The sequence below is a fragment of the Aethalodelphis obliquidens genome, unplaced genomic scaffold (assembly GCF_003676395.1).
Source record: "Aethalodelphis obliquidens isolate GAN/ISIS:26980383/991018 unplaced genomic scaffold, ASM367639v1 scaffold26, whole genome shotgun sequence".
In the NCBI taxonomy this organism is placed as follows: domain Eukaryota; kingdom Metazoa; phylum Chordata; class Mammalia; order Artiodactyla; family Delphinidae; genus Aethalodelphis; species Aethalodelphis obliquidens.
The window spans coordinates 21,409,141-21,420,972 of record NW_020837970.1 but is presented as its reverse complement, the minus strand read 5'-3'; the positions used below and the strand labels follow the sequence as shown (position 1 = coordinate 21,420,972).

General features: G+C 52.8%; 1 protein-coding gene across 1 annotated transcript; it reads right to left on the bottom strand.

The window, feature by feature from the left end:
- Positions 1 to 927: 927 nt before the first annotated feature.
- Positions 928 to 4,400, bottom strand: CIMAP1C (ciliary microtubule associated protein 1C). The gene is made up of 4 exons (XM_027123764.1): positions 4,155 to 4,400; positions 3,225 to 3,335; positions 2,217 to 2,330; positions 928 to 1,607 (listed from the first exon to the last, which is right to left on the bottom strand). The coding sequence occupies exons 1-4, from the start codon at positions 4,273 to 4,275 to the stop codon at positions 1,126 to 1,128; spliced, it is 828 nt and encodes a 275-aa protein (XP_026979565.1). The 5' UTR covers positions 4,276 to 4,400; the 3' UTR covers positions 928 to 1,125.
- Between the last annotated feature and the right edge of the window lie 7,432 nt (positions 4,401 to 11,832).

The window sequence follows — 11,832 nt, the reverse complement described above, 5'->3', positions numbered from 1 at the left end:
TACCAAGAATTCAGGAAAGATGACTACCAGACCCTGAGACCCCAGCCTCCCCAGACACCGGCAGGAGAGCTGGCACCAGTCTGTCCAAAAGCGGCGGCGAAGCCAGAAGAGGTAGGGGCTGCGGGAACCGCCTGGACTCATGAGTGAGGCGATACTGCCCCCTCCTGGCTGGTTCATGTCTCCTCCTCTCCTCCTCCACGGGGCCCCGGACGGCTAGGCCGTTGAAGCTGGGGACACACAGGCAAATCTCCAAAGACAGTATGTGACGTGCAGACCCTCCTCCCAGCAGCCCCCCTGCGCTTTGCCTATTCCCTAGGCTGATCGCTAGCTTCCAGGCTCTGCCCATCTTGTCCAACTTTCTCTCACTGCCCAAGGAATTCTGAAAAGACCACGTCTTATCTAGCCCCACTCACCAGCTATTCCTGCCCAGCTACAGCCCAGGTGCCTGCCCTCTGAGCCTCCCCCGGTTCCCTGCCCCTGTACACTTTGGTCCCACCTGCACACCTTCCCTCTCATCTTTACCTCCACCAAGAATACCCTCCCTCCTACACACTGTCTCTGCTTGTCCTCTTGGGCTCCTCCAGCAGGAAAACTGCCCTGTCCCCCCAGCCCAGCCAGAATGGCTCCTCCCTCCTGCTCCACTTGCCCTGCTCCTCTCTTGGGGGCTGACCACCGTCAGGGATCAGAATCAAACAGTTCGGAAGCTGGAGGGAACTTGGACATCCTCCAGGTCCACCGTCCCCCCTCACAGAGGCCCAGAGAGGTGAGGGAGTTGCACAAGTCCACACGGCACATTAGTGGCAGAGGTAGGCCTAGAACTCAGCTCCCCGGCGCCTCTGCCCAGGGCTCCTTGGAGGACACCTGGTGAGCCACAGCAGAACATCCCCCAGACAGGGACTCCTACTACACTGCCAGTATCCCCAGCCCCTCATCAGGGCCCAAAGAAAGCCACTGTGAGTGTTTGCAAAAAGAAGGAATAAATGAAAATATTTATCTAATGCCTTCTATGTGCTGGACACAGCAGGTATCATCTCTGCTACATAAAACCTTGCTAAGTTGCTCGATTTGGTATAGAAACATAACTTCTGGGGACAGGGGGTGGGGGTGAGTGCAGCAGGAGGGGCCTCAGTCATGAATGTCAACAACCAGTGGGCACAGGTGGGGCGAGTGCTTGATGCCCATGGTGAAAGCAGGCGTGCGGGACTTGTGCACTGTGACCTGCTGGACGTCATGGGAGCCGGGGCCGGGCCGAGGTGTGTGGTCCAGCGGGTAGGCAAAGCGCCTGGCCATGCTGTACATGGGGCTGCGGTTCTGGTAGACAGACGGCTCAGGCCGGGCGTGCATGGCAGGTCCAGGGCCTCCTGCCACATCCTCCTTGTAGAACCAGTTCTTGTGCAAGGGGCTCAGGCTGTAGCAAGGAGCAGCTCTGTTGGCGGGCAGGTTGGGCCCCAGCAGGAGTGGCAGCTGGTAGTGGTTGGGGCCCGGGTTGGGGTCCATCACTCTGTATGGGCACCGGTAGCCAAAGGTGTACTTGGGAGCCCTGCGCTCCCCAGGCGGGTGGGTCTTCTCCAGGTGGTAATGGCAGGAGGCCAGGGTGGGGCTCAGGCCTGAAAGTGGATGAATGAAGGGGAGGGGTCTCAGGGCAGGAGCCAGGCCACATCTCCTGGTGTCCAACTAACGGGTCTAGGGAAGGAGCTGAGGTCTTGGTTAGCCTGGTATGACTTCTCTATAACCACCTTAGCATAGGGCAGGAATATCACCGCCCCTGTGTGGGACTAAGGGATGGAGGGACTTCGGCCATCCTGATATCAGGATTGTGACACTGTTTTCATAATATAAAAACCCCAGGTATCATAAGAACATCACCCTTGGGCTGTCATTGTCCCTGTGACAGCACCAAGAAAACATCCTGAAATCACTACAGTCCGTGAACTCATTAGCATGACGATATTGCTACCGAGACATGAGCCCTTTGATGTTTTTATCATAACATCACCCTGCAACATACATGCATAACGTCGGCCTCAAGACGTTAAGTCCTGTGACACAGACACTGTGACATCAGTGTCTTGATATGACATTGCAGGGAGAGGCCAAAATCCGCAGACACACCTGGCGAAGGGAGTCGTCACCCCTTTGCCCCTGCTCCTGTCCCAAGCATGGACCCCCATCCCCCAACCTCCCAAGCCCGACCTCCCTCTCCCGGCCCATCTTACGCAGGTTAGAGATGCGCTCCGCCATGGGAACCTGAGGGCAGCTGGACATTCCAAACCGAGTTATTTTAGGATCCAAGAAATAGCAAGGCCCAGGGTTGCATATGTCCATGATCCCTGCAAGGCAGCCAAGGAAAGGCCCAGTCAGCCCCAGAGGCCGCCCCAGGGTGAGTCTGGCCTGCCTCCAGGCAAGATCCCCCTCGCCCGAAAAAGATCGAAGGCTCCTTTCCAGTTCCTCGGGCTCTTGAGTGTTTTGGGAGCCTTGATTTCCTCATCCGTAAAATGGGGCTTTTAACACATGAACTTGTTCAGAGGAACAGATAAAATAACAGCTGCGCAGGAGTTTGGTCAGCCCCCACCCCGCCGGGGATTGGTGCCAAGGGGATAATAATAGGCATAGTGGCTACTGTTAGTATGAAGAAGGGACCCAGCCCTGGAAAGGGGGTTCCCCTGCTGAGGAGGGTGGGTCACCTCAGGGAGGGGCCGAGGTCTCAGACCCCCAGATACACGCCCCTGCCCACCTTCTCCTCTCACTGGCCTTGGCTATCATCCCCAGCTCTTCGATGGCCCTCTGCTCCCCACCTTCCCGGGGGTTCTAAGCCACCTGGGAAGCTTTGAGGCCACCCCCCACCACCACTTTCCCTCCACTCACCAGCTATTCCTGCCCAGCTGCTATGGCAGTTGAACCCATGGCAGCCAGAGTGGAAGGGCCCCAGCCAGAGACCACACAGAAGGGAGACCCTTCCAGCTGGATGCAACAGGTCCCTTCGAAGCTCCCTCAGGAGGTCCAGTTGGGAAATGCCCAGAGTTGCCTTCAGAGGGATGGGTCACCTCGCACCCCTGCTGGCTTCCTTGTGGACCCAGCAGGCCACGTGGGTGTCCCACTCAGGACAGGCCTGGGTTCCCAGGCCTCCGGCTACAGATCATGACTCCTCACCTCTCAGCACAGCCCCAAACATCCAACAATAGTAATCCTACGCTCACGGGGATGATGGTGTGGTGGGCACTCACGCTTCTCCAAATGCAGGGTGTGCAGGGTGTAGGCTGGCTCCTGGAACATGGAGACGTCATGGTCTACGTAGCCCGTGCAGGATGGCCGAAGGTATTTAGCAGGCCCTGGACCTGTGAGCACCGACAGAGTGGCCCTCAGCCTGGGCCCACAAGATCAGAGGCAGGGGAAGCCCCAGATACAGTGTGCCTTAAGAACTCTGGGGTCTTTGCTCTCACTGATGTCACCCTGAGACAAAGACCACCATTGAGGTGCTTCCTTTGGGAAAAGTGTTCCCAGATAAAATGTGATTTCCCTTGGACAGGCAATGCATAATCAGAAAAGTAATAGTTACAAGTAACTGAGACCTTATTCTGTGCCGAGCACTATGCTAAGCATTTTCTGTGGGTTATTTCAGTTAAGCCTCTCGACAATTCTGTAAGACAGATACCCTTGTTTTTCCCATCTTATGGATGAGAAAGTTGAGGCATAGAAATATCAATTTACCCAAAGTCACACAAGCCATTATTGTGAAAATTCTGAGACACCAGCCAACAGAGCCTAAACGTTTAATCACATACTAAACCACCTCCCACATAGAGCAACCATCAGTCATTAACAATGTAGTAAGAATTAGTTTGTCTGCCTTCAGTTGAGAGTAAGATTCAAGGGAAGTGAGGAAAGCTAGAGCTGGGCTAAAGATGACACAGAATCCCTAGCCTTTTTCCAAAACTGGCCTCACTTCAAACCCCTTCCTCCCACCTCTCCTCCCCCCTCCCCCGCCCAAAAAAATTCCCAGCAGCTAATACCGCCTGCAAAGTTTAGCTTGGAAGTGCTGATCTTCTGTGGCTTTGAGGAGAGTCTGCAAGGGCTTTGCAGGAAGCAGGACTGGAAGGCTAGGACACCTTCAGCAGCTCTGCAGAGAGACGAATGAGCCCAAGCCCAGGTCTCACCTTTAAGTGTTGCCAGGACAACAGGGGTCTGCTTTATCTCCTGCCCTGAGGGCACCTGCACCTTCTTCTCTGGCTGCTGCCCATAGAACACAGGGTTCCTGACCCCCTTGGGTAGTTTCATGTCTGGGGCCAAGCAGAGGGCAGTAGCAGCTGCTGAGAGACCCTAAGCAGCGGGCAAGGAGCTGGGCCTGGGTGGGACCTGTTCCAGGGGCCCCTGCCCAAGCCCCTCTTTCCACTTTCTCTCCCTGAAGCCAGAGGCTGTGTGGAGGCTGGGAAGCAAGACCGTCCTCCTGCTTGTGCAGCTGAGGCCGTCTGGGGTACAGCCAGCTGCAGGGCTCGGCAGGCTGGAGCTGGGGATGACATCACTGCAGAACTTAGACTGTTTATTTCCTCCAGTTGCCGTGGCGCCTGAACTGTAGCGTAGAAATTCTACGCTGGCAGCTCAGCTGTGGAACCCTGAGAACTCGGCCCCCCTGTCCCTGCTCCCAACCTGGCTAAGTAGCCTGAGGGTCCCCAGAACCTTGGGGCAGGAAAGAAAAATGGAGAAGTGGAGTGAGAGATCCAGCTCTTCACTCCTGGTGGGTGCCCTGAGGTTTCTGAAAGAGCGGACGGGTCATGGGTGAAGGGTTCTTGCCACCTGCACAGCCCCCTGGGGTGGTCCTCTGTTCCCTGTCCCTCCCACCTATCTCCCAGGCTCTGGACACACCCTCCCTTCTATCACAGTCTGTTTTTTCTTGGGAAAGTATCAAGCCAATTATTTCACACTAAGGTGTGACTGTCTGGTAGCTTCCCAGACTCCTATCCCACAGTGTCTTTAGGGATCCACGTCTAGCTCAAGGAATACCTGCCTGCTGCTGGCATTTCAGGCAGGCAATGGGGAGCAAATAAAGGAGGAGGGAGGGTGGTGCTGAGGCCTCAAGAAGCTACTTCCTGTGCCTGCGGTCAAGAGCACCCCCTGTGGGGGCGGAAGTGTGAGAGAAAACATTGAGGGATAGGGAATATACCCAGCTACCATATGATTGATAGATGAGCCCCAGGGCTGAGGAAATGCTAGCCACTCCTTCACCCCGAAAAACCCCAGAGGCTCAGGGGCCCTGGGGCCTGCTTGCACCTAGCAGTTCATAGCTCAGACTAAGGGTTTGATCTAGAGGGGTTTCCATCTCGGGGAACAGATGACTGCTGGCTTTAGAGAGAGTGTCTGTCACAGCCCCGGTACACAGATAAGGAAACTGAAGACCAGAAAGGGGCAAAGACTTGCCCAGAGTTTCCCATTACATTAGTAGCAGAGACAGAACCAGAACACAAACCCCAGAGCTCTCTTTAGATCCTAGCCTCTGATCTAATGGGAACCAAACCATGCTCTGAACTCATTCCAACCAACAGGCACAATGAGGACTCAGAGCAGACCAGCCAGGTGTGCTGGGTGCTCCAGAAACCCCTGGTGGGGCTGAAAGGCTTGGAACAGAAGGCAGGGCTCCCCGCTCCACCAGTGGCAGCAGATCTTTCCTGTGCCTCTCTCATAACCCATGGGGCAGCCAAGCCTCTGATTTCTGGAGACAGAGGGCTGGGCAAGGCTGGGATTGGCCCAGCCTCAGCTGGCCTCGGGCCACAGGCAGTGCCTCTTCCTCACCTCCGTCACTGTCAGCTTTTCCTGGAGGAAGCTGCAAGCCTGCTGGGCCCAAGCCCTGACGGTCCCCTCTTGCTGATGGGGGCCAGATGTGGGGCTGGGCTCTTCATCTTCCTGGGCTGGGGGGAAGGTGGTGATCTACAAGTATTTCAGACCCAGGGAGCCTTCCTGACACCCACACAAACACTGTTGCTGACTGCCATCCTTGTACCTGGCTCTCTTAGGGAAACCAAGCCACTCTACACCCCGGAATGTCACAAGCCACCCCACTTCTGCTCCAAAGGCTCCCTTCCCTCCAACTTTAACAGAGACTTAGCTCACCCCTGGAGACAGCCTTCGGCTAGCTTCAAAGCTGCTGATCTGTCCCTCAGAGCCCAAGGTGGAGCAAGTCCCTGGTTTCCTTGGTATCCACCCAGGCAGTGTCCCCTCCCTGACAAGAGCACATCTCCCCAAGACTCCAGCCTCCAGGGTGCCCCGCTTCATCTCTCAGGGGCGCCATCTGTCTTGACGTGTTGACCTGGTGGCCCTGGCTCATGGTCTTCTTCCCCAGTCCCCAACTCCTGCTATTACCCCAGTGACTTAGGCCTCCCCAGGGACCACCCACCATCCCTTGGCCTCCCAGGTCCCAGACCTCCTCATCTCCAAATGCCTCTGCTCCACTCCCTCTCAGCCACCCTCCCCAGCACATCCTGGGCTTCTCACCCTCCTCCCAGGAGCACCATTCCCTGTCCTTCCATTTCTCACCCTGTACAGATTGCCTGCTATCACTGAGGTCCCATCGGTGACCCTGCACCTCCTCTGCATCCTTCAGGTTGCCCTCTTTGTCCCACTTCTTTGCTGGTAAATCCCAGCCCTGAGTCACCGTGTCTGCCTTGCCCTCCTGTACCAGGCAGCTAAAAGCTGCTGGGGGTAGACCCATGATCCACAGACACTGGACTTTTGTCCATGCCGCCCAGTTGCCCATGTCCGCGCTGGTCAGCTTGCTCTCTCCCTCTCCCCAGAGATCATTCAGACATGGCTTATTCCCCTATGTGTGCCTGGCCCTCCCTGCAGCCCCTGCTCTACCTCCTGCTCACAGAGAGAACAGAGGACATCAGACTGGCCTTGGACTCAAACCTTCCGTACTGCGCTGTCAGAACCAGCAGCTTCCATCTGCTGTCACCTGCTCCCACTTCCCTCCTGGGGCTTAGGAGGACCCACCAAGACCTCGTCCCATCTCCTCTGTGTCTCAAGAACATTTCACTGTTCGTTGTCACCTTCTCCTTTCTTTAAAGGAGCCTCATCTGGCTCCTTGCTATCATGTTCTACATACTCTGCATCCCTTCCATCTATTAAGAACCATCTAACACAGGAAACTATATTCAATATCCTGTGATAAATCATAGTGGAAAAGAATATTTAAAAAAGAATGTCTCTATATGTATAACTGAGTCATTTTGCTGTACAGCAGAGATTGGTACAACATTGTAAATCAACTATACATCAATTAAATTTTTTTTTTAATTACTGCTATCAAAAAAAATAATTAAAATATTTTTTAAATTTAAAAAATAAAAACCATCTTCCTGGCCACGCACACCTCTCCCCAGTCCACAGACAAACTTCCCCAAAGAGGCATTTTTCCTACAGTCTCATTCTCACCTCCCTTTCACATTCTGACTCCCTGCAGGCTGGCTTCAAACCCATCGCTGCACCTAAACTGTGACCTGCATGTGGAAGCTGCTGCCAATAGCCACCTCTCACCCTCACTGGACAGGCCTCTCAGCAGCCCTGGGCCACAATGACCGGCCACTGCCTCCTTCTTGCAGGACTTCTTCCTGGTTCCAAGATGTTCTGGTCTTCCTCCCATGTTCCCATTGCCCCTTCCCAAGCTTTCTTCCTGGCTCTTCTTCCTCAGCCTGACCTTTCAGTGTTGGCATATGCTCATTAATTGCAAAGGGAAAAACAGTAACTTTACAGGGAGAATCTTGGCAGGCACCACCCCAACCAAGAAATGTAAGTTAACATTATTGGGACTTCCCTGGTGGCACAGTGGTTAAGAATCCACCTGGCAATTCAGGGGACCCGGGTTCAAGCCCTGGTCCACGAAGATCCCACATGCCGTGGAGCAACTAAGCCCGTGCGCCACAACTACTGAGCCTGCGCTCTAGAGCCTGCGAGCCACAACTACTGAGCCCACGTGCCACAACTACTGAAGCCCGCATGCCTAGAGCCCATGCTCCACAATAAGAGAAGCCACCACAATGAGAAGCCTGCACACCACAATGAAGAGTAGCCTCCACTCGATGCAACTAGAAAAAGCCCGCACACAGCAACAAAGACCCAACACAGCCAAAAATTAATTAATTAATTTTTAAAAAAGAGTTCCTTGTACATTAAAAAAAGAGAGCCACACTGGTTTAAAATAAAGAGAGAATAAAAAGAAAAAAAAACTCATCAACAATGGGACAGATAGATGCTGTGTACCTCCTGAGAGGATACACTGAGAAGGACACAGGATCACTTCTGGGGTGTTCCCACCAAGGGTACATAACCTGAATCTAATTGCAAAGAAACCAGATAAACTCGAATCAAGATTCATGTTCCAAAATAAAATAGGTCTGTACCTGCCAAAAATGGCAATATCATGAAAGACAAAGACACACTGAAGAGCTTTTCCAGGTTAATAGAAACTCAATGTCGTTGCTATTCAAATGCAATGTAGGAGCCAGGAGTTTCTTTTGCTGTCAAGGATATTACTGGGGAAATTGACAAAGCCAGAAAAAAACCTGTAGCTAGTTAAAAGTATTGTACCAATGTTAGTTTCCTGATCTGGGTTCTGAAAGAGAAGGTCCTTGTTCTCAGAAAATACATATTGAAGTATTTAAGGATAAAGGAGCATTATATCTGCAACTTACTCTCAAAAAAATGCTTACAGGCAAAAAATATGTATATACGTAGAAAAAAATTTAAAGGTGATAAAACATTACCATTTGGGAAATCTAGGTGAAGAGTATGTGAAAAATATTTGTAATGGCCTTGCTACTTTTCTCTAAGTCTGAAACTATGTTAAAATAAAAATTTTTTAAGAAAAAAAATGTTGGTGTCTCAAAGTTCAGTCCTGCAGTCTTTTATTGATCACTCTCTCATATATCACAGCAACAAAACATGTATGCAAATTTGTTTAAAATTTGTTTCCTATAACCATAAATAATAAATAATTATTAAATTTTAAAAAAAAGTTCAGTCCTGGGCCTTCCTCTCCCATTTCACCACCCTCCTCTCACTGGGAAGTATCCCCACTTGTTGCTTCAATCCCATTATCTGTACCCCAACAATTCCCGAATATATATGTCTCTGGCTCAGATCTTCTTAGGAGGTTAGACTCCCATATCTGACAGCCTGCACAGTGTCACTTGAGATTCTCACAAACATCTAAAAGTCAATAAGCCCAGAGCTTTTCTCATGAGATGCTCCCTGTCCCCCATTTATCTCAATGAATGATGTTACCACCTATCCAAGCCAGAAATCTGGGCTTGTCCTGGACACCTCCCTTGTCCTTACTCCCCACATCCAACAATCACCAAGTCATTTGGGGAGCCTGTGAGCTCCCAAAGGCAGGGCTCTGTCACTTACTCTTGTGTCTCCAGCCCCCAGCATAGTGCCCTGACATATGGTAAGTGCTTAAGAAAGGATTGTGGAATGAATAAATGAGTTGATCCATTGATTGATCAAGGAAACATCATTCCTCCTCATGCGAACAGAGTCTTACTTTCTGAACCCAGACACAGACCCAGTCTGGCTGACTGGACTGCAATTTACATTCGTGGAGGTCTGTTTCAGTTATCTCTTGCTGTGTAACAAATCCTCCTCAAAGCCTGAGAGCTTAAAATAGCAATACACATTTATTATCACACACAGCTTCAAGAGTTTAGGGGCCAGGAGTTTAGAAGTGGCTTAGTTGGATGGATCTGGCTCCAGGTCTCTCCAGAAGTAGCAGTCAAGATGTCAGTAGGAGCTGCAGTCATCCGAAAGTGTGACTGGGACCGGCACATCCACTTCCTAGACGGCTCACTCGTGTGAATGGTGGGCTGGTGCTGACCATTGACAAAAGGTCTCGGTTCCTCTCCACAGGGGCCTTCCGCAGGCTGCTTAACTGTCCTCAGGCCATGGTGGCTGGCTTCCCCCAGAGCAAGGCAGAGGCCGCCATGTCTCTTGTGACCTGACCTTGGAAATCATACTCCTTCATTTCTGCAATGCCCTATTGGCCATTTGGGTCAGCCTTATTCAATGTGTGTGGGTGGTGACTCCACAAGGTTGTGAATGCCCAAAGGTGAGGACCATTGAGGGCCACATCTTGGAGGCTGGCTACCACAGGTTTGTCACTATACAAGGACACCTAGCCAATGGGGCCAATAGGAGCTGAAATTCAAGCTGTATGTTCTTGGGTGAAGTGGCTGAAGACAGCCCCGCCAGCTTGCTCCAGCTGCCTCTTGGTCGTCAATCTTGCCTCCCCTTCAAAGGATTCCTGGAAGATGTGCAGAGAACACAACCCTGGCCTCATCATAACCACCAGGCACTGCCCTTCATAGTTGATAAAGCCCCAGCACCTCTGTTGGAAGGCATCACCCAAGCATCATGGCGGTTCTACTGTTTACAAATGAGGGAAAAGGTGCCTAGAAGTGAAGAGACTTGCCTGAGGCCACACAGAAAAGGCTTGGCAGAACCAGGCTTCTGGCTCCTAACCCCACATTCTTTTCACTGCCCTGCCCAGTCGCCAGCTCAGACCCATGTCTCCTAAAGCCCACTGAAACCTCATTCCCAGTTCTGAGCAGGTATTTCTAACCCTCCTTTTGGGAGCCCCACCCCAGCCCCCAAAGTACCTGTCCCACGCTAGAGCCTGAGCAAGTATGTTCACAAATATTCCCTCCAAACAAGGACTATTCATTCCCCCTCCCAGAGGCTCTCTCTGCAGCCAGCTGAATGTCCATTTGTGGAGCAGAGCAGAGAGTAACAGCATGAACCAATATTTAGAAACAGCACAACCCCAGGAGGAGTGAGCTGCGGCCAGCTGGTCATAGCCACTGAAGCCACAGCCTTTGTGGATGTGGTGTGCAAGACGACTTCCTGCTCCCGGGAACAGAGGCTCTGAGAGGGTCCTCTACCACCCCCAGCCCCTGTCTCCCCAAGACAGCTTTCCCCTGGCCAGGGAAAGCCCTGCCACCGGCCACCCGACCACAGCCCACAGCCAGCTCCCGAGGGCAGCAAACATAACATTTCAGCTCCTGAATTGTGCAATTGTTGGGAAGAGCTGCCCCCGTCCCTCCTGATCCTGGCTGCCTGCACTTGGAGGAGCCCCACGGATGCCGCCAGCCACGAGTGGGAGCAAGACCACGCCTAGCATAGGCCCTGGCCTGGGGCCCACCACCATGGAGCTCCTGGCCATGTGACTACAGGGCCACAGAATCGGGGCCAAAAAGCCCATGTCCCCTTGCACAGTAGTGGCCTGAGTGCTATATGCTTCATGGCAGAGGTCACTTCCCTGAGGTTAGGACACAGCATGAGCTGAGGCACTGTCCCATCTAGGACACAAGCACCGGCCATTCACCAACAAGCTGGCTTTGGCCGCAAGCTCCCTGGGTGGGGCCCAGGCGGTCAGGGTGCAAAACACAGAGGCATTCAGATGCCAGGCCCTGGCCAAGGGCAGGACTGAGCCACGGCCGCTGCCAGAGCAGGCGCTCTTCGTCCAAGAGGCATGAGGATAAGAATGACCAGGAGGGCCTGGCCGGCACGCCTGGCTGAACTCTGCCAGCAGAGAAGCGGCAGAGTTGTCTGTTCTCCCAGAGGCCGATCACTTGGGGAAACTGAGGCAGCACAAACCACAGGTCACTGTAGCTTCAGAAAAATTTGAATCCTCCTTCATCCCTGGGGCGTGGGCATCCTTCTTCAAGTGTGTTCTGAGTCTTCCTCTCCCCTATCCCAGGTACCCTTGTCCGGTGATTTGCTGGGAAGAAATCTGTCCAGGGGGCCAGGAGGCATTGACTCAACTATGTGTGCCCTGGGGGGCACTGG